The sequence below is a fragment of the Pistacia vera genome, unplaced genomic scaffold, assembly GCF_008641045.1.
Source record: "Pistacia vera cultivar Batoury unplaced genomic scaffold, PisVer_v2 Contig841, whole genome shotgun sequence".
Taxonomy (NCBI): Eukaryota; Viridiplantae; Streptophyta; class Magnoliopsida; order Sapindales; family Anacardiaceae; genus Pistacia; species Pistacia vera.
In genome coordinates this window covers 413,328-436,626 of record NW_022196714.1, presented here as the reverse complement: position 1 = coordinate 436,626, position 23,299 = coordinate 413,328, and the positions used below count along the sequence as shown (strand labels likewise).

General features: G+C 35.5%; 2 protein-coding genes across 2 annotated transcripts; one reads left to right on the top strand and one right to left on the bottom strand.

The window, feature by feature from the left end:
• Positions 1-349: 349 nt before the first annotated feature.
• LOC116118394 (protein CHROMATIN REMODELING 35-like) lies at positions 350-2,043 on the top strand. Its single transcript, XM_031404378.1, has 2 exons — positions 350-1,655; positions 1,734-2,043. Exons 1-2 carry the CDS (start codon positions 667-669, stop codon positions 1,735-1,737), a joined length of 993 nt encoding a protein of 330 aa, XP_031260238.1. The 5' UTR covers positions 350-666; the 3' UTR covers positions 1,738-2,043.
• Positions 2,044-3,125: 1,082 nt separating this feature from the next.
• LOC116118386 (BEL1-like homeodomain protein 7) lies at positions 3,126-7,879 on the bottom strand. Its single transcript, XM_031404367.1, has 5 exons — positions 7,082-7,879; positions 5,403-6,322; positions 4,445-4,824; positions 4,273-4,333; positions 3,126-4,096 (listed from the first exon to the last, which is right to left on the bottom strand). Exons 2-5 carry the CDS (start codon positions 6,297-6,299, stop codon positions 3,407-3,409), a joined length of 2,028 nt encoding a protein of 675 aa, XP_031260227.1. The 5' UTR covers positions 6,300-6,322; positions 7,082-7,879; the 3' UTR covers positions 3,126-3,406.
• Between the last annotated feature and the right edge of the window lie 15,420 nt (positions 7,880-23,299).

The window sequence follows — 23,299 nt, the reverse complement described above, 5'->3', positions numbered from 1 at the left end:
ATCTTTCTTGGAGACTGGCATTGCTATTCATCCGAGACATATGAAGCAAATGAAACTCCATCAAGTGGAAGGCTTTAATTTTCTTTGTAATAATCTGTTGACAGATAATCCTGGTGGCTGCATCATGGCTCATCGCCTGGATCTGGAAAGACCTTTATGATTATTAGTTTCATCCAAAGTTTCTTAGGCAAATACCCACAGGCTAGCACACTGGTAGTGCTTCCTAAAGAATCTTATCTACATGGAAAAGAGTTTAAGACATGGCAAATTGAGATTTCCCGCTTTTTGATTTTTACACTGTGAAAGCTGATAGCCGGGCTCAGCAATGGGAAGTGTTGAAAAAGTGGGTGGAGAGAAGAGTATTCTTTCTTAGGGTACAAACATTTTCCACTATTGTTGTGCGACTCTGAAACCAGCAAGACAGCAGCCACTTGTCGAGAGATACTGCTCAAACAGCCTTCACTTCTAATTTTGGATGAAGGGCATACTCCAAGGAATGACAATACAGATGTATTGCAATCCCTTGCCAGAGTGCAGACACCTCGCAAAGTTGTACTTTCAGGAACCCTCTACCAAAATCATGTGAAAGAGGTGTTCAACATTTTAAATCTAGTTCGTCCAAAATTTCTCAGACTGGATACCTCTCGAGCTGTTGTGAATCGCATAATGAGTAGAATACCTGCAAGGAAGCCATCCAAAGCAGGTGCGGACACAGCTTTCTGTGAGTCAGTAGAGCACTCACTTCTCAAGGAAGATGATTTCAAAAGGAAAGTGAGTGTCATACAAGATCTACGTGAGATGACCAGTAAGGTCCTTCATTATTATAAAGGTGATGTCTTGGATGAGCTTCCTGGACTTGTTGATTTCACTGTAGTACTGAACCTGAGCTCCAGACAGAAGAGTGAGCTTCCTAAGTTGAATACTTTGGGCAGAGAGGGCAAAATATTTAAGATGTCTGCTGTTGGAAGTTCTGTTTTTCTGCATCCGGAATTGAATTCCCTTCCTGAAAATAGTGTCCCTACAGATGATAAGATGGATGAGATTTTAGTGAAACTAGATTTAGGAGAAGGTGTCAAAGCTAAATTCTTTTTTAATATGTTGAACTTATGTGAGTCCGCTGGAGAAAAGTTACTTGTGTTTGGTCAGTACCTTCAGCCCTTGAAATTTTTAGAGAGATTGGTTGTGAAAATTAAGGGCTGGAGTCCAGGGCGTGAAATTTTTGTGATCTCAGGTGATTCAAGTGCTGAGGATAGAGAGTGTTCCATGGAGCGCTTTAACAGCTCCCCTCACTCAAGAGTTTTCTTTGGATCAATCAAGGCTTGTGGTGAAGGAATCTCATTGGTCGGGGCATCCCGCATTATCATTCTGGATACTCATCTTAATCCATCAGTGACCCGCCAAGCAATAGGCCGTGCATTCCGACCAGGCCAGAAAAAGAAAGTATATGCATATAGATTGGTGTCTGCTGATACTCATGAAGAGAAAGATCATACCACTTGCTTCAAGAAAGAATTGATTTCAAGGATGTGGTTTGAGTGGAATGAGTTCTGCATTTATAGGAACTTTGAATTGGAGACTGTCGATGTGAATAATTGTGATGATCCCTTCTTGGAAAGTCCACTCTTAAGGGAAGATATAAGAATTCTATACAGAAGGTTAGTACTCTCGATTTATCCTTAGCCGCAGTCAGTTCCCAGATACGGTTTCTAACTTCAGTTTTTTATATCTTTCAGGTAGATGCTGGCATTGTAGGATTAAACACAGTAGACTAACAATCAGAATCTATACTCCATCTAAATTTAGAATTTGGAAAGCTAGGTAAGAAAGTTTCATACAACAAAATAATATTCTTTTGAAATGATCATTTTTATTTGTCAGTCCGAAAATCTGTTACATAACTCATTGGAAGCTTGAGGATGTTCTGCTGCTTTTGTTAGTAACTGCTAAGTTAAAACGTCTTGTTTCAGACATTTTCAGCATTGTTTGTTGTCAGAATCAACAGTATCTGTACACAGAGAAGGTACAAACTTTACTACATAGAAATGGGAAATATAAAGTTTTTCATTTTAGAAATTTGCTTCGCTTAGTAGGGATTTCTTTTATTTTCTTTTCTTCTTTAACATCATTTATGCAAAATGGTTTCTGCTATTTGAATATAGAATTATGTGCCTGGCTATTGTTACCCTTAATATATTAACGTTTGGGGTCTACATGTTGACCTAAAACATCTTTTCAATCCACTTGTGAAAAAGGTAAACCTTAGGGGGTGTGAGTGTCATTAACTCTTTCTTTTTTATATTCTTTAGAACTGGGTGGAAGATTATGCTTTCGTTAGACCTGATTTAATGTCGATCTTTAACTGCAATTTGAAGGGATATGGATTAGGGAACCTACATAAAACTGGAGTTTCCAAATTGAAATGGAAGATTTTCATAATATCAGCATTTGATAGTTGACATGTTATTACTATTTGGGACCCTGAACCTTTTTAAATATACACATGGCAAAGCCTTCACTTTCCTGTCCTTTGTCCTTTAAAATAAGGGCTATGCTCCAGGAAAAATCCCTGCAATCTCCACAAAGCCTGCCTAAGACAAGTCATGTGAATACTGCCATGGAAGTACTTCATAAAAATACTTCCAAGTGGGAAGTTTCTTATTTTTGAGAGAGTTCCTCCTTCCTCCTTCAGTTCACCTCTGGCATTATTTTCTTAGAGAGCACGGAAACGGCACCCTCTTGAAGGCGACAGATGAAGTGACGGAGAAGGTAAAAAGTATAAAACTAACTACCTTGATTGATAACAGAGATGTGAAAAACAAGCAAAAAAACATTGCTTATTTTAACTAATTAGGTAAGAGAGGAAGAAGATAGTATAGCTCTAGTAGTCACACACTTGAAGAGAAAGCTTCAAAACTTTCTAAGTATTTTATTATAACACGCCAATGGAATCTGTCTCCTTCTCTCTGTTGCTGTTGCTGATTGTGAAATTGACTTGGCAACAATGAACACCAACCAAAAGACAATTATAGGTATCTTAGAGGTTATAATCAAACCATCAAAATGACAAAAAGCCAATCCTTACCAACTTTATTTCAAATCAGGACATCTTTTTTTTTTTTTTTTTTATCCAATACCAAAGTTATAGCTAGTTGTACACCTTTTCCTCCCACATATTGAACAAAAATTATGTATCTTATCTTTACAAATATGCTAACCAACCAATTTCTTGATATATTACAACTGTGTTCTACGTCTTCATATCCAGAAGACTACAAATCTTTTGGTTTACCATTCACAAAAGCAAAGATTGACGAACCTAAAAGAACGGTCAAAAGCCTGAGTTTTTCTTCTTACCATAAGAATGAATTTGAGATCCATCCGTGTGAGCATGCAAAGCAATCACTTTTCAAGCTACGAAATCGTGTAACAAATGGGAAGAACTGAACCTGGACTGCCGGTTCCCGTTATTTACACATTCATAATCTGCTGTTTCGGCCCCTACAGAAGATGCTGCAGCATTGTATATATCATCTCCTCTCATGGCAACGAAACTATGATGGGTTCCACCAGACATCGGTAGGTTACCACCCTCGCAGTGTTGTAATCCTAATGTGAGAGACACCCCGCTTCCACTCCCGAACCGGCCCAACTCTGACATGTGGTAAGCAGCAGCAGCAGCTGCCATGTACCTATCGTTGCCCCCATCTGAATGAACCATTGGGTCCTGAAAGAGACTACATTCATCAACACCGGACCTTTGTTCATCCCTCAGTTTCAGTAACCCATACTCCGTTTCAGCTCCTCCACATGTCCGGTTATGGAAACTGGCGCTTGCCATTTCAACATCGGGAACATGATCAGATTTGGACTCTGTCATTTGTCCAGTACTGCATCTCTCAGTTGCTGTTGAACTCCCACTTTGTTGCAAATCTTCTTCCCTGTCCTCGGAGGTCATCATATCACCTTTATTTGCTTTGGCTGCATTTTCAGAAGAAGAATTAGAATCCATCTCTGCTTCGGCAAATTCTTCTTTATACATCTCTTCAACCATAGGCTTCCAAAGACGAACCCGCGCATTTATAAACCAATTTGAAACCTGAGCAAGACAACATATTTCGTCAAGTTACAACGTAAAACATGAAGATCAGATGTACAGTTTTGCGATATCTTCCAATGATACGCATGATAAATACTGTCGGACTAATGAAATTATCATGACAATGTCTCAAGTCTGCCTTGAATACTGATAATAAGATGATTAATTTGTTTTACCTGACTTCTAGTCAAGCCAGTCTGTCTTGCCAGCATGATTTTATCGGAATCCTTCGGGTAACTGGCAGACATCAAACACAGCAATCAGTACATAGAAGTAGTAAGAGATCTATGCAGGAACAAGCAAATTATGAAAAAGGAAACAAGAGTAAAGTTTAAGGTCGGGGATTACGGATGAAGGAAATGTTCAAACAGCCAGGCACGAAGAATCGAAACAGAGCTTTCAGGCAACCCCCTCTGTGGCCTCCACGCATGTTGTTGCATCATACCAAGTTGCTGAAGTGCTCGCTGTTGCCTGAGCTGCTGATCCACATATCGGAGGCGAGTTATTCCAACACCTCTACCATTTTCTGAAGTATCTTGCTCTCCAAGGCTTCTACGGGTTGCCTGAATTTGGCCGGTGATAGCATCACGCAAGCACCGGAAGTGGCGGGATATAGTCTGCAGAGCCAAAGCGGTGTATGGTTTAGCAGCCCCACATCCCGCAATCACATCAAACGAAGATACCACAATCTGCATCTGGTGATAGTACTGCTTGTACCTTCTATCAACCTATCACAATAGGATAACCATTATAAGATCTCATAAAAATTAGAGCACAAAACCAATGCATAGAGAAATAAAATAACATGAGATGTGGTAGCTTAATTGCACCAATCCACATAATAAAAATGGACCAAAACAAAATCACATTCAAAGCACAAAATATTAACATTTCTGATAGAAGTCATAGAAGTATTGGCCCTATTAAGAGGAAGTCTTTGACTACCTTCTCAGAGCACTACCAGTAAAGACTAGCTAAGCTAGGTTCCATCTAGTGCAAGAAGCTCCTAGTCAGAAACTCAGGCAACCATCAACAATCTTAGGGACAATTCCATAGTATTGGCTATAATAAATGGCGGTTTCTGCTTCCTCGACAGCACCAGTAATTAACAACACTACTTATAGGCAACCATGTATCTTATGTTTCTTTCTTCTCTGATCAATCTGCGCACTGAGTTTATTTTACTCTTTTTAATTTAATTCCAGTGTCAAAAATATCAGCTTTCCAACTTTCTTAAAGGATTTGGTTGAAAAGATGATGATTGTTGCCATAGCAAAAGGCTTGGAGAACTATATATTGATCTTACCTCATCCAACATGGACAAAAGCTTTGTCAACTTGTTTTGCAATTCTTGTTTTTCAGCATGTGAAAGCTCATTCGGTGGGTTTCCAGCAGATTCTTGAGGATTTGATGGTGCATTACTTGAACCCCCATCACCCTCCTTGGAACTTTTCATCCGCTGCTCATGTGTGCTTTGGCTTTTCTCACCATCAGGCTGTTTCAGAGCTTTTCGAACATTAACAACTTCATCTAAAAGTTGTTGTGCTGCCTTGAGGTACCTGGAATTGGGGACGGCTCTTGCAACACTTGACATCCCATAAGGAGATACATCACCTTTATTCTCTTGGTTACCTCCAGAGAAAGCAGGTGGCAAATATTCAACATTTCTTGCTTGTCCATCTCTAGAAGAGCCATTCCTGCCACCCTCACCTGTAATCGATGAATTGGAACTCAAGAATGAAGCAAAGCCCGAATTAGGATTTCTGTAGGGGATGGAAGGCATTTGGATTCCAGATGGAATTTGTGTCCCCAAGCTAAGGGATAATCCTTGACCCTGCAAATTCTGTCCACCTTGAAGAATATTGGTCGGACCACCCATTGGGTGCATAACTAACATCTCATTTCTACTGTCCCTCCATGCGTTGAACTCATGCTCCCCAATTCGTGACCCACCAAGATTTGAGAAGATTTCTTGTTGATGTGGGGTTGATTCTGAAGTTTCCACTGACTGAATATCAATGCAATTATTTTGCTGTTGAGAACTTCCAGCTAGCGAATCCGGGTATGACCCTGAATTCATGTACATCATCACATTACCAGGAAGAACCGGTGCCTCTGAGTAAGAAACCGGCAACGAATCCCTTAAATAGATCATCGGAGCAGCCTCCCTTTGATTATTTGAACTAGTGTAATAAGTTGCCATATTTGTATTATCTCAACAGGTTCCTGCAACAGTGTTCCAACTCAGATTAGAGGCTAACTATGGGAGCTGAAAACGGAAATTAAAATGATTTCCCGTCACAAATAAAGAAACCCTTTTAAGATCTGATTTTGCTTTAACAACTTATCTGCCATTTATACAAAGCTTAAACAAACCATTACAAATTTATTACACAGAAGGAGCAATTCATCAAAACAAATTAGCTCAAACTGATACAAACAAAACCCCAGATATCCATTATCATGAAAAAGAAGATTATACCAGTGGCTTAAAGAAGCTCATATTCTCAAGCTTACAGTTATAAATCTTTGTATGCATGTACTAAGAGAAATATCCAGCAACTTAGTGACAAAAATGATTTCTTTAGTTAATTTAAGCACACACAGCTAATAGTTTTCAGTGAATCTTATTTCTTCATCAACTGAACCAAATTAAAACAGGAAACAAACCCAGAAATCCCCTTAAAACAGAATTATGAAGAAGAAACAAGGAAAAAGTTGAAAGCAAACCATTAAAAAAGCATAAAACATCCCTCCAACGAAATAAGAGAGAACAAAGACAAATCTCTAATCTGTAAGTAAATCCTAAAGGATTTTGAAAAATTAAAAAAAAAAAAAAAAAAATAGTGAAGTTTACTTGCTTATGATCACCATCATCATCAGCAAGAAGAGAGAGATGAAGAAAAATAAATAAAAAAGAGCTATCCATGAACAGCAAGCAAAGATAATGAAGAAAAAGTCAAGAAAATAAGAATAAAAAATTACCTGGAAACAAGCAACAGTTGTGGGTGTTGGGGGGAACAGAAAAGCTTGAAGACACCACCAGATCCACTGATAACACAATCTTCACAAAACAAAACGCTTTCTGATCCCAAGAACCCAGTACAACAACAACACAACCCTTTACTTTTCATTGAAAATATTGAACATAATACAACAACAACAACAAAGAAGAAGAAGAAAAATAAAAACTTTTTTTTTTTGTGTGTGTGTGTTGGTTGTTTATGGGTTCCAAGAACAAGCTAAGTAATAATAACAGTAGTAATAATAATTCAATTTTCACTTTTGATCGTTTTCTCTAATCATTTATTCCCTTTCCATCAATCCCCACGTGAAAGATTCACACGAACACAGTTCTTGCTTTTCTCTAAAAGAGAGTGATGATAAAGTTTCTCTCTTTTGAAATACTATTCAATCTTTTTATCATGAGCTTAGCTTTTCCTGGTTCTTCCTTCAAACCCAGCTGTAGTATGAACTAGTTGTTGCTCAACCTGCTTCTGCTTCTCCTTCTTTCTTCTTCTTCCTCCTTGGTGTTGTTAGCTGATGATTTGTGTGTGGTGATGAAGAGATATGTTTGGTTAAGAGTTCAATCTTCTAACCACCAGTTGGTGGACCTAAAACCCTCTCTTAAACCTCTTCTTCTTTAATCTTAAAAATTCTTCCTTCTCTCTCTCTGTCTCTATGGCTTGGCTGTCTCTCTCATCATCCTCAACTCAAAAAACTCTCTCTCTATCTCAAACCTCAAAAGCATATCATGGAAGGTCTCTGGTTCTCTTGTTTTGGTTTTTGGTTTTTGCCTGCAGTGCAATATCCACCATATAACTATTATTCTATTTATTTTATTTTATTTTATTTTATTTCTTTGTTTTTTTCTGATTTATTTTATATTATTTATTTGTTGTTTTAAATATGAAAGGCGCACCACCAGCAACATTAGGTGCCCATATCACTGTTTTTGTCTTTTTCTTTTAACTAATGATCAATATTACATATAGACCCTTATGCGTTTCTCTACGTCCCTGTAGTTTTATTTTTTTGCTCATCACCCCCTATTATCATAATTCCCATTTTGCTATCTCAAACAAATATTGCCATTTTATATGAAAGTGTATTTTAAAACCCTAATTTTTTTTTAATGGTACTTAAAAAAAACTAATTATTTCAATAAAGGTTTGTATTAAACATTTTAAAATCCAAACCATCATTTCCATTAGCTAATATTAAAAGATAAATTTTTAGCCAAACTTTCTCATAAAACACGAAAGATTTATCTTTTAGTGTTAACTAATAGTAAATGATGATACAAATTATATAATAGATGCTTTTTTTTTTTTTTTGAATGATCCGGGGTGTTTGGGCTAGCTTTTGCCCACTTTGACTAATCCTTCGGAATCCTCAAGTTTATAGTACAATAAACCCTCTTATGATCACCCCTATTAAGAAACAAGGGAAATCGAACTTGAAACTTCTTGAGTAATAGACCCAAGAATCTCTATCACCCCATCCAGCCACTCAAGGGTGGTTCGTTTGTAGATGTTTACATTAGAGGAAAATTATATATCCAACTATTGTACATATTTTACGATCTTCGTTAAAATAAAAATAAAAAAATATATATTTAAAAAATATGATATTTATTTTTAATATTTGAAAAAAGAAAGTAATGGTTAGAAAAAATTTGTTGGGGGTGACAAGGATGTATGATTAGAAATGTAGCATTGGAAGGCATTGCTTTGCCTAACCCACTAATAATGTGATATTCTTTTTCCTTGGGCAAAAGAAATTAGTGATTTTAGCTTTATTTTCCTTTCATTTTCATCCTTTTTATAGTTACAATATGAAAGGCATTAGGCATTCCCTAAAGTGGCTATCTATGTTAGTGGGGGTTAAGATTCCAATTTCCAATAGTGGCTTCACCTTTTTGAAATAGTCAAGACCTTTAGGTGATGTTAAAATATTAAAAAAAAAAAAAAAGGAAAAAGGAAAATAATTTGGTATTTATATAAATTTTAAAAAATAATAATAATGGGAATCTCATATATTTGATTGGAATGATATGTGCAAGTTTGATTTTCATGCTAGTTTAGAAGTAACAATTAGGTTTATTATTAATTATTTTTTAGCATTAATTTTGACAATTGTTATGATTTTTTTATTGATAAACAGGTTTGGATAGAACTCACTCCCAAAAGTTAGTCAAGGGAGAAGGATAGCCTACCAATTTGGTGATGTGGGATAAATACAACCTCTAACACCCTCCCTCNAAAAAAATATATATTTAAAAAATATGATATTTATTTTTAATATTTGAAAAAAAGAAAGTAATGGTTAGAAAAAATTTGTTGGGGGTGACAAGGATGTATGATTAGAAATGTAGCATAACATTGGAAGGTATTGCTTTGCCTAACCCACTAATAATGTGATATTCTTTTTCCCTTGGGCAAAAGAAATTAATGATTTTAGCTTTATTTTCCTTTCATTTTCATCCTTTTTATGGTTACAATATGAAAGGCATTAGGCATTCCCTAAAGTGGCTATCTATGTTAGTGGGGGTTAAGATTCCAATTTCCAAATAGTGGCTTCACCTTTTTGAAATAGTCAAGACCTTTAGGTGATGCTAAAAAAAAAAAAAAAAAAAAGGAAAAAGGAAAATAATTTGGTATTTATCTAAATTAAAAAAAAAATGGGAATCTCATATTATTAATTATTTTTTAGCATTAATTTTGACAATTGTTGTGATTTTTCTATTGATAAACAGGTTTGGATAGAACTCACTCTCAAAAGTTAGTCAAAAGAGGAGGATAGCCTACCAATTTGGCGATGTGGGATAAATACAACCTCTAATATCCTCCCTCGTGCTCGGCATGCAAAATAGGGTTCAAACTCAACTTTTAACACTCTCTCTCACACTCTACGTGCACAGCTAGGTCCAAACCCACCATTACCCCGAACAAACGTTGCTCTAATACCATACTTCTAACACCTTTCCGCACATTCGACGTGCACAACCAGGTCCAAACCCACCATTGTCCTAAACAAACGTGGCTTTGATATTATGATAAACAAGCTTAAGTTGGGCCTCAAACAAACGTGGCTTTAATACCATGATAAATGAGCTTGGATAGAACGGGCTTGGATAAAACTCACTCTCAAAAGCTACGGCTCTGTTTGGTTCACTATTCTGATGTTTTTTATAATAGTATTTTGGAAAAAAGTTAAATTGAATTATCTTTACCAAAAAGATAATTATTAATGTTTTGTGAATTGAATAAAGTAGAATTGGATTTTGAGAATATTGAAACAAATACATTTTTGAGTTTTTAGGATATGATAGTGGAATAGGATAGGATAATAATAGTGAACCAAATAGGCCAGTAGGTAGAAGAGAGTCCAACCACACACACATATATATATATAAAATTAACGATGTGAGACAAATACAACTTCTAACGTCTATATTTAAAATAGCTTTTCTCAAAATTATTTAGTTTATTTGTAATTATTTAGGTTATCTTTTGACAATTTTTTTTTTTTTTTTTACATAATTAAAAGTATATAGTGTAAATATATTTGATAAATTATTGCAAAGAAAAGGTTTTAAAATAAGGTGAATTCATGAATTGAAAATGCCCAAAACAATATGAAAAGTTCCCAAACAAACATCCATTTTATAAAAAGGAGTTCAATTTAAATGAGAGTACTTTCCAAATTTGATGAAGTTATGACTCAATATGGCCTAGTTTTCCCGAGAAAAACTCCAAGAAAATTTCTCAAAGCTTTTCAATTTTCTGACTAACACAGACCATCATCAACTTCTCTTTGATGACATAATGGGAGGTAAATTGGACGGTCATGATGATGATGATGATCATCTTGATTTTGCATGATAAAATCATTTAACAAAACTGGGTTTGTGGACCCCTTATCACAGTGCCCAGTTTTATAATTTGATGATCAGAAAAAATTATTATTATTATTATTATTATAAATTTTCATGTCTTTTTCATATTGCTATTGGATAGTGATTAGAGTATTGAAGGAGTAGGTCCATTTTGAGGTCATTCTTTAAGCAAAAATTTATATAAATAAATTAAGAGTAAATAAGTTAGTATTATTTTTAATTAATCATATTTTTATCCCAAATATTATACCAACCCAAATATTAAATAAATAAAGTTGAAGGATGACACACATGTTTTAGTGATTTTAAATTCCAAATTGTATTTACCATATCTTAAGCTGAAAAATTATGCAAAAATAATAATAATAATAATAACACAAATGGGGTCGATTCTTGCTTGTTAGTATGTTATTAGTAAATAGTAAGTTATGGGCTATATACAACTCGAACGTTAAATTTTATCAATTCTCTGGAGCCAGATTTGTATCTATATGAATCGATATTATTCCATTCTAGTTTCTCTCCAATACCTCTCAAGGAAAATCTCAATTTGGATCCCAAGTTGACCCTTTTTTTTTCAATAATCGGAGGTGTCTAAGCCAATTTACATATACTTTAACTAATCATCTGAGATCCTGAAGTTAACGACCGGGTTAGCCCCTCAATGATCACCCCCATTAGCGTCTGTGAGGACTCGAACTCAGGAGCTCATGAAACCTCTTTTTTGCTCTTTTACTATCTGATCACCTAGTGGTGGTTCAATTGAAGAGTTAGTGTGAGCTTATTCGTTGGTTAATCGGCATCCCTGTTTTATGTATCCAATTTGATATCTTTGTTGGTTACTCTCCAATACCTCCCAAGGAAAATCTCAAATTGGATCCCAAATTGACCTTTTTTTTTTTTTTTTTTTTTCGGGTGATCGAAGGTGTCCAAGTCAGCTTATGCATACTTCAACTAATCTTCCGAGACCCTAAAGTTGACGACCGGGTTAGCCCCTTAGTGACCACCCTCATTAGCTTCATAGAGACTCGAACTCAGGAGCTCATGTAACATTTTTTTACTCTTTTACTATCAGATCACCTAGTGGTAGTTCAATTGAAGAGTTAGTGTGAGCTTATTCGTTTGTTACTTGGCATCCCAGTTTTATGTATTTAATTTGATATCTTCGTTGGTTACTTTCCAATACCTCCCAAGGAAAATTTTAAATTGGATCCCAAATTGACCCTTTTTATTTTTTGGTGACCGGAGGTATCCAGGTTAGCTTATGCATACTTCAACTAATCATCCAAGACCCTGAAGTTGACAACCGGGTTAACCCCTCAATGACCATCTCTATTAGCATCTGTGGGGACTCGAACTCAAGAGCTCATGAAACATTTTTTTGCTCTTTTACTATCAAATCACCTAGTGGTGGTTTAATTGAAGAGTTAGTGTGAGCTTATTCATCGGTTAATCGGCATCCCTGTTTTATGTATCCAGTTTGATATCTTTGTTGGTTACTCTCCAATTCCTCCCAAGGAAAATCTCAAATTGGATCCCAAATTGACCCTTTTTTTTTTTTTTTTTTTAGTGACCAAAGGTGTCCAAGAGCTCATGAAACTCTTTTTGCTCTTTTACTATCAGATCTCCTAGTGGTGGTTCAATTGAATAGTTAGTGTGAGCTTATTCGTTGGTTACTCGGCATCCCAGTTTTATGTATCCGATTTGATATCTTCGTATCCGAGAATCAACAAATTAAACGTTTCAATTACAATATTGAATCATTCTAGTGACTTATAAAAAGGGAAACCGCGTTTTCCATTTTTGTTAAACACATTGTCTAGCTTGCAAGATAAAACAATTGCAATAATTATAGCTTGAAAAATCAAAATAATGTTTGCTAGCTAACGATTACCAACCTCATTAGCTGAAATTTAAAGGAAGTGGGCGATTGAGTAATTAAACGGAACATCAGGGGCAAACAGAAATCGAACAGAAAAAAAAAATAAAAAAAACTGCAGAGGAAGCAGACGACTTGACGTAGGGGCTAAATGAATACGTACGCCAGAGACGACACGTGGTCTTGAGGTTCGTGAAAAGGCAATCTAATGAAAGTAAAATTATTAATAAAATAATAAAGGGGAGGATTATGATTGGGTGAAAGGCGTGAAATTGTAAGATTGAATCTCAGACGTATGATTCCGTAGGTGGTTTCTGATCTGATCCACTGACACACAAACGGCTGAGGCTATAGTGTTTACTTTGAACTTTGTTCTGTTTATTTATTTAATTTAATTAATTAATTCATATACTAAATTAATTAATTCTAGGGCATATGGTTGGTGTCTAACTTCCCTTCCATTTGAAACTCAATTATTTTGATTATAAAACTTTGATTTTGTTACAAAGCTTATGACTAATCTTTGGGGGAGACTGGAACAACAACCTATTGTTACGGTCCCCCATTTAAATCATAGATACTCAAATAGAGAATCGAACTTGAAACCGCGCGTCTATCCATACTATCCATAATTCGTCATAATCATCTGGGCAACGAACGGATGGGTAAGTTAGGACTTCAACATTAGAGTCTTCTAAAACAATTATTAATCTTCATAACTAAGACCTTAATATAAAATGCAATGTGCCATAAGTTTGGAAGGTTCTCAAACCATATATACGGGAGACTAGCATAACAACCCATTTGAAACTCAGTTATTTTGATTACAGAATTTGATTTTGCTACAAATAAATCAATTATAAAGTTAGGACGGACACTAGCTTACGACTAATTCTCAGGGGAGACTAGCATAACAATTCATCGCTACGATCCTCTATTTAAATCGTGGATGCTCAAATGGGGAATTGAACCGGAGACCGTGCGTCTATCCATGCTATCTCTAATTCGCTAATCATCTGGACAACCAACATATGGGTAAGTTAGGATTTCAACATCAGAGTCTTCTAAAACAATTATTAATCTTCATAATTAAGACCTTAATCTAAAATGTAACATGCCATAAATTTGGAAGGTTTTCATACTATATATAGCTTTGTTGACTTTGGTGCGACTGTTCAATTAAGATTAGTCAAATATCCTCACATAAATACTAAATTTTCTTTTAAATAATATTTATTATCGATTTCAACTAGACATATTATTTTTATGACTCGAGGTGTCTGGACCAGTTTGCACATATCTCAACTAATCCTCTAGGACTCTGAAGTTGACAGCTGAATAAATTCCCTCAATGGCCATCCCTATTAGCAGCTCAGATGAATTAAACTCAAAACCTCTCGAGTAATACACTTAAGAGTCCTAGTTGACTGTTGTAGCAATGTTGATTGAGATTCTTGTTACATTAATATAATAATTTGGTAATACCGTTTCATATAGGGGTGTTCGGTTCCGAGTATCCTGCATATTTTGAAGAAACCAGAATCAGAACTGACGGTTCCTTGAAATTTGGAACCAGAACCGGAACATGTAACAACAGTTCCGGTTTTGGGTATCCTATAAAGTTCATGACCCCCCAAAAGTTTTTAAAATGGTAAAAAAACCCTTAAAAACTTACAAATACCCCCCCTCCCCTGGTACTTGTTAACAAAAATAAAATTACAAATTATAAATTCAAAATTCAAAATTACAAACTTCATTACTTCATAAAGGTAGATTCTCAAAAGTCAAACCAACTTACTTTAAATGTTATGAAATATAAATATAAATGTATTCACATTACTTTTTCTACAAAAGTTTTTATTAACCCCCCTAATATTNAAGTGAAAGGGGTTGGCACCCACCATAGCTTGCTTTAGGGCCAATCTCTTGTATTGAAGCAAATTAAATCAAAATATATAGATTTTGATTTATAGTTTGTTCCACAACAAATTTCATTGTTGGATAGAGTCCCTTGATCTCAACATCCAAGCACGAATCCTTTGAGCACTTCACCAGCAGATCATAGCATGGGCAACTGCAGAAGCAATCGATTCTTATTGCATTCAGCAAGATAGTCTTGCTCGCTCCTAAACTTTACGGCGAGTTCAGCCACCACCTCCGAGCCTGAGCTCTACTTGAGCGTAGTCAACCAATTTTGTGACTTTGCTTAGCTTCTAGCATTGGAAAGGAATAACCTTTCACTATCTAGGCACTCTAGAGGGAGGGATCCCATAGAGTTCTTCCCCAAAGGTAAAGTCATAGTCCTTATCCCTCAGAGAAGTGGAAGGAAGACAACCTATAATGTGCAAGCAAGCAAAGTTGAATATATTAGATCAGAGTGTAGCAAGCTTAGTAAAATTAGAAAGCCAAGAAGTTAATAGGAAAGTGCCTTCTTTTCGACTTCTTCCTTTGAACTGTCTGAAAGTGGAAGCATAGGCCTTTGTACCAAAAGAGTGCAAATCAAAATTCGGAGAGTGAAGATAGGAAGGAAGATGAGACCTCAAGATTTAAATATTTTTTCCACTTTCTCATAGGCATCGGAGTGCAAAAAGCCCTAAAAAAGGCTAAATGAGAGGTGCCCAGAGAAACTCAAGTTCTTACTAATGATTATTACGAATTTGAACAAACAATAGACATATATTCAGTAAAAAATTATCTTCAGCAGAAAAAGTATGTTCTTGTTCCTGGATGCTCCATAGGAATTCATTGCTATTCCTTTCCTTCACCGAGAAAGGTTCATTCCGAGTCAGAAGAGTAATCTTTCTTTTTTTGAATATGATTTTTTTTTTCTTTTAGCAATGCAATACAAGAGGTTGGAAATTAGGTTGTTTCTTATGATGAAATTTTTTTATGTTATGTGAAATTGATGAAAACCTGGCTAATGTTAAGGTAGCTAGGAACTCTACCACTAGGGCTACCCACCAACAATGCAAATGCAATCCTTAAGTCTATGAAAGAAAGCATTGTTAAAGAGAGATCTACTTTCAATGCTAGTTTTGAGTCATCTATTGTCAGTCCTACTTTGATCTCGATGACTTCTGTTACATCTCATGCCTTCTAAGGAGGATAAGACAGAGCAACAACATAGAATTGCTTAATAGTGAAGCAACAGAAGTTGTAGGAAACATAGAGTATGACAAAGCAGAGGTATACTCTATCATCCAAAACAAAAGGGGGAAGATCGAAGAGGAGGATGCTTTCACCACAAAGAAAGTAGAAAAGATGATCATAAAAGGTCTCTTAACATGATTAGATGGGCGAATGATAATAATCAAGAACCTTGGTGCATATTATTTATCCTGATAAAACATTTCTCAATATATATTGAGTTCCAAGTTCAGTTCACATATTTTTCTTAAATGAATCTATTTATGGAACAAAAAACGCATTAACCTTTCGCCCCGAGTGTGGGAGTGGGATCGATCCCATCCACCGTTCCTCCAAGAGTGGTTATGTTGATTCCTTAAAAATCCATTATCTTCCCTATTGTACTTCCTTTCTTTCTCCTCTTGCTTCACTCTCCCTTCTGTCTTTCTTCAAGAGTCAGATAAGAAAGGAAAGCCTGGCTAGGCTAATGGGGAAAGAATTTTTTGGGCCTATTAAAAGTGGAATTTGTGCTTGTGGAAATTATCGAGTAATTGGAGATGAAAAAAAAGACCCACAATTTTGTGAAACATGGGAAACACGAGTTAAGATAGAATTTGAAGCATTTCCTTTCACTCTTACTTGAGAACATTAAGAATCTCTAAACTCTTAATCAAGGCTCCATTTAAAGAGCACCATTGCCTTGAACTCTTTCATTGACTCTCATTTACAGGCTTATAGCTTAGTATTTTCTGGTAATCCCTTTCTATGATCATTAGGAGGAAACCTAGCTACTTGACAAGTTTTTCATAATGATACCATGAGTGCTTTTGGGCATCCACAAGATATGTTTTCAGATACCGCTATACATTTACAACATATCTTTGCTCAACGGATACAAAACACAGGCTTTAGCACCTGGCAGAACAGCCACTATAGCATCAAGCACTAGTTTGACTTTGGGGGGGCAGGGGGGAGGGGTAGCCGACGCAACTATTATTTATACAGAAGGCAGTTACTTAAAGCATTATGATTGAATGAATCGAAGTACTCGATCTCATATATACATATAGAATTTTGTGGAAAGTCGTATTCGATGAAAACTGTATGTACGACTTAGAGGGAGATCTTTCATATCTTTCAAGATCCCTGATGCCTGCTTAAAGGGAGAGCTGGATGGGCACACATCGTGAGCTATATATGGATGGATTTTTATATGTTTGACCTACCGCCATAGAAGGGAGATGTGAATCCTATGCTCAGTTTAGTTTACAATTCTATTCACAGAGGCTATTGTGCTTAAGTCTATCCTTCTTATTAGCCGGCTGTCTTAGGGAGCAAAGACTTTTACCTTTTAAATTAAAGCTATGTGGCCCTTGGGATATAGAAAGTTTTTTCAAAAGGAATTCCTCTTATCCGTAAATGTTTAATGAACTCGATTAAACAAACTATCAAATGAATATGAAGCTTACTTACAGAATGTGGATTATGATGTAGTGATTAAGATGTTGGCTACCAATGAAGCAAGATGGGAAATTTCTAGTGGTTAACATAAGACATTTGATAGTAAATACTTGTATAGTGTTGCTTAGATTTAGCAATATTTTGTATGTTCTAGATTGATGCCTATTGAGTGTTAGAAATACGGATTTATTTAGTGTTTTGGGGGTGAAACTATAAGGAATTTAAGGTTTAATGCATGATTTAGGATGTGATTTCTTACATGTTTTGTTATCTTTTGGAATCATGTGCATTATGTGTGTTTTTATTTGTTCAGGGGCAAAAAGATGGATTATTCATGCTTGTGTTGGTGTTCGAACATCCTGGGCCCATTCAAGTTTGGATAAATTAAGGCATGATGAAAAAGTTTGAATTACAATTCGCGCCGCAACACAATGTCGACGAAATACAAATGGCACCGCAACACAATTGAACTATGCCGTGGGGTAATATGGTTTTTGTCGAAGAAGAAATCGCCTAGAAATGTGCCACGTTGTAATTCAACCGTGTTGTGACGCAATCATGCATAATGTAAAAATGTCACTTTCTAACCCTAATTTCGGCGACCAGTATTTACAAGTTTGTTATTTTGTCTAAAAACTATATAAAGGCAGCTTTAGTCCATTTTTAGAAAGTTTTAGGTTTTATATGCACACTTTGGAGAGAATACATTTGGGGCTTCTTGGAAAGGTGAAACTTGGAGAGGAGAGGAGGTTATCCTCCTCTCTTCCTCCTTTGTTCTTCAGATTATGGTTCTATGTGTTGTTGTTTCTTTTCCTTTATGTTGTAGTTTTTTTTCTGGGGATTTGATGTAATCTAATTGGATGCTACTATTTTATTGTTATTTTATTTGTTTGATGGCGTGCTGTCGTAGGTACCCAGAATTAAAACCCTAAAAAATACATGTAGTAGTGTGAGTAGGGATCATTCCCATGAAGAGTGTCTAGCCGAGTTTAATGTCACGTGAACAAGGCTAGGGGTTTTTGAGTAAAACAAAAATAATTTCAGGTAAAACAATTCAAATTAAACTATCGAAATCAATCAAATAACAAAACTTGGTCTAGGTCAAGATCCACCATCGGAATCTTACAACTGATCATCGATACAAAAATAAATCAATTCATACCATGAATATTCACTGTTGGAACTATTTTCCTATCTCTCCTTAGTTGTAATTAATTAAGAAACAAGTGATCTAATTAACCTTACTACTAAACAACCCTAGACAAGCACTAAAGATTTAATCTAGTGGCAGCCTTAAGACCTAGAGAGATTGATGAAGCTAAACAACACAAACTCAAGTAGTTGCATTTAATTCAGTCAAATGTTCTTCTTAAGACTTAATAATTCCTGATGCAGCAAATTCTTAAACCCTAATTACTTCACAAGTTACAGGGATCAAACAATTATGGATTTGATATCTAACTTAGCAGTAGATTGCAACAATTAATAAACTAGTAGGCCTCCTAGTAATTAAATGCAACAATCATGAAAATATGCATAGAAGAACATCCAATACTCAAACATAAATTGAACACTTAAAAGAAAAAAAACTAGATTGATCTCACAGTTTATTAATTCCCAGGTCTTGTTTCCTTCGACCAAGTTATAAAAATTAGCCACTCATGGCCATCACGAAAATTCAAAGGAAAAGTTCAAGAAGATGAGAGGGAGATGTGTGTGTGTCTTTGTGTAATCCCTAATCTGATATCCCTCTCTCAATATCCAATTCGAATTTTAATTTTACTGAATCTAGATCTCCTAAAAATATTCTAAAATCCCAAAATAACCTTTATCCTAATCTGAGTAATTGAAAATAAAATAAAGTCTTAATAAAAAATAGGAAAGTGCTGATTCCAACTGTAACTTGCGTCAACAAGTCTTCAAATCTTCCAATAATAAACTGCCTATTGGACTTGCATGACAAGGCAGAATGTTCCAGAACGTCAGTAGTGCAGGTGCGTCAATTTCAAGCCTGATTATAACCTTGATTCAGCGAGTATCTCTCCAAACTCAAAACATGAAATTTGTATATCTCTTTCTTAGCGTTCCATAGCATTTTGAATCATCTCAATCAGAGTTTGGATGAGAGATTTATGCCTAGATTATGAAACAATGTCGAAACTGTCTGAATTCACTTAATTAGTTCTGTTTTGCATTTAACGCCTCCATTTGCATCCTAAATTAAAATAGAATAATAATGAATATATTTAGGCAACAAATAAGTATAAAAGACTAGACATTAAGGGGGGTAAATATGACATTTTGCATTCTCATCATTTGATCCATTCTATTATGTTCCAAATTCATTCATTGCATTTAATTCAATCTTTAGTTGATATTAGGGCCTGATCAACCTTGATGTTAGTTAATTGATTGTATGAGACAAGATTGTGTATGGAATGACTGATTTGTAACCCTCCCAGGGTATAGGTTGGTTATTGTCTTTAAGATCGTCTTGTGCTTAATGGGTTTTGTTGTCAAACTAGACTATATGCCACTAGCCAGTTTGATTAGTGAAAATACTAGGATAAATCTGAATGCCAATGGCAATCCCTTAGAATGAGCGAGGTTGTGCCTATCTTGATTAGCTCTGTGAATGGATGGTTTGTGTCTATGCAAATTGGTTCCTTCGTTATTTGGACTAGAATATACACCACTAGCTAGTTTAGATGATGAAAAGTACTAGGTTTAACCCAAAGATGTATGAACCCTAGAATAGATTGGAAAGAATAATAGTTTGATGATGAAGATGTAGCCTGGTAATTATGATGGAGTTAGAGCCCCAGGATTCTTTGTAGATAGTTAGATTTAGATTTACTTTAATGTTGTTTATATGTTTTCTTTATTCCATTCTCGTTTTGATTCATCAAGGCATAGTTACTGGGATTGCAAGAGCATCTCCAATCTCTGTAGGATCGACCCTTACTCATGCACTATGCTACGATTGCGACTCGTGCACTTGTGAAGGATTAAACTTTGTATCTGTCAACGCCAACCACCCATTATAGCACTGTGGGTAGTAGGGGTGTTCAAAAGAACCGGTTGGAACTGAAATCGGCAGGTACCCAGGGTTTGATTCCGGTTCCTACCCAGAACCGATCGTCAACTGGTAGGTTCTGGTTCCAAATTTTTAGAACTATTACTGTATAGGAACCGGAACCGGAACCGAGACTAATATAAAATTAAATTAAATTAAAGATTAGGGGGGTTAATAAAAACTTTTGTCGAAAAAGTAATGTGAATACATTTATATTTATATTTCATAACATTTAAAGTAAGTTGGTTTGACTTTTGAGAATCTACCTTTACAAAGTAATGAAGTTTGTAATTTTGAATTTATAATTTGTAATTTTATTTTTGTTAACAAGTGCCAGGTGGGGGGTATTTGTAAGTTTTTAAGGTTTTTTTACNAGCCAAAGAGGATCTAGCAAATCCCTCTTTGGTTCTTTTTGAGATTGTCTTCGTGTGGACTACGCAGGTTCGATCCTACACTTGGATCGGTAGCAAAACATTCATCGACAAATTTGGAGGAGCCTCCAACGTGCGTTTGTTTTCTTTAAACTTAGATTTATTTTTCTGCAGATTTTATTTAATATTAATTGTAAAATTATACCATTGATCTTGGCTCATGTAAACGATCCCTGAATTATATTTTTTTGTTTCCGCTACGTATATGGGACTGTTTACTAACATGGAATTTTTATTGAGTTGAAGAGTAGTTGTTGAAGTTAAGATGCAAAGATGAAGGGATTTTTTTTTAGTTGTGATGAATTCTGTAGCTGAGATGTGTGCTCATGAAGAGTAGTTTGTTGCTCTATTTCATTCTATATGTTTTTATTTGCATGTATTTTCAATACTTCATATATATATATACTGAATTTATCTACTTTTAATCTTTTACAGTTCATGGGGAAAGAAATATACACAGATGCAAAAGTCGATGTGTTAGAGTAGGTGCCCTAGAGCCAATCAAATATTGTAGATTTGACTCTTTGTAATAATGTTCATCAATCAATAAAAGACATTTTATTCTATATCATGTAAATCGTATTGATATGTATTGATATATGTCTTTAGGATGGTAGAATTGTGACGAGGGTATCAAGTGTTTCAAATCTTGATAGTGAGAAGTCCATGATCACATATGGTGGCCATTCTAGAAATGTCTGTAGCCCTAGTATTATTTTGACTAAGGACACAAATAATACGGTAAGGCTATCATAGTATTGAACAACCCTGTCGAAAGGCAGTGACTGATCTCACTTGTCAAGGTTGTTTGCCGACAACCTGGTGCAACACATGGGTGCTTGCTGTAGACAAGTTCACTAGACTAACCCACTAGAGGATTCCATATAGATGGTAACCCCAATGTCTATGGAATAAATCCTCTAACGAATGGTGGTGCATATGATCCTTAAACTTGAGATCACCGGAGCGTCTTGTGCATTGGTTGGTGTAGTTTGACACTAGCCTAACGTAGTTCTATTTAGAGCTATCAGTATGTTAGTGATTGGCTACATCGAGGAGTGTATCAAGACTATGATGAATCAATAGAGGATTCATCACTCTCGGTTACTGGAGAAGTTGTCTCACGACACGATTCAGTATATGGCAATGACACTAAAGTTGTGGTCACAATGGGATTGAGTTGTTACTCAATCCAATTTATTATTCCTGTCATTAGTCCAGTAACTTAATACAAAGGTATTGAGGATAACTGAGGTTGACTCTATTTTTGTACCTTAGCCTTGATGAGATAACAGATGATGAAAGGATTTGATTACACGATAACCATATCGTTGGTAGGTAGCTATTTCGCTGAATCCGAATCTATCAGGCAGCCATGATGCCTTACTAGGAGCCAATCTCGGTATGTGTGTAGTAAGACGATTGATTAGTGTCAATCGCGATACTACTCTATCGATATGATAAGTAGCCTACAGTTCACACACTTAGAAGACAGTTTAAGGATGGTAAATTTTGGAATGATACATTTGTCTTTTAGATAAATGGGCATATTGGTAATTTTGCTGTGTAATTAAATTTACTAAGATTGTGGCTAGTGTCCAATTTTGTTATCTAAGTAATTTAGCAAAATTACAAATCTAATTATTAGAGTTAATATTGATATTAATAATTAACTAAATAATTAAATAGGGACTAATATGTGATTCCACCTAATTTGGGTTGTTGCTAAACTATGGGGGTGGAATGAAAATTCTGCTTGATTATTTAAAGAAAGCAAAATTTAGGTTTTGTGTGAATTCTTTTCATTCAGCTGTGGGAGATAAAATTTTGAAGAGAAAAATTTATCTTCTCTTCTCTACACCCATCCTTCCAAACACTTGATTCCTTAAAGCCAAGAATTAATTCTAGCAAAATTAATTCTTGGTCATTGGTGTAATGTCTTCGTGTGGATAACGTGAGTTCGATTCCATTCACGAATCAGTAGCGAGATCGTATTCAGAGATATTGACGGAACCTCCAATCGCTGGTCTGATCTTATCCTTGCATGGAACTATATTATTTCAATTTAAGTATGTAAAATATATATCAGACCTTGATCTTGGCGAAATCAGAGTAATGGATGGGCGAAAATTTTTGTTCTTTCGCTGCCTTTGTTCATCGATTTACTAACACGATGAAGTTAGAGGAGAATAGGCGATGTACGTATCAAACCTTTTTTAATTATTGATGTTTTAGTGATGTCAGAGGTCAATGAGGGCAAAAATTATGTATAAAACTTTTAATTATTGATGCACTATTGCCATGGGTCTTTTATTCATGTATATACTGA

Excerpts from the sequence above, each read along its gene's own strand:
- LOC116118394 (XM_031404378.1), top strand. The coding sequence starts at position 667 with ATGAGTAGAATACCTGCAAGGAAGCCATCCAAAGCAGGTGCGGACACA.
- LOC116118386 (XM_031404367.1), bottom strand. The coding sequence starts at position 6,299 with ATGGCAACTTATTACACTAGTTCAAATAATCAAAGGGAGGCTGCTCCG. Across the intron at positions 4,334-4,444 it reads TTTGAACATTTCCTTCATCC|TTACCCGAAGGATTCCGATA; the intron begins GTAATCCCCGAC and ends GATGTCTGCCAG. Across the intron at positions 4,097-4,272 it reads CTGGCTTGACTAGAAGTCAG|GTTTCAAATTGGTTTATAAA; the intron begins GTAAAACAAATT and ends TGTCTTGCTCAG.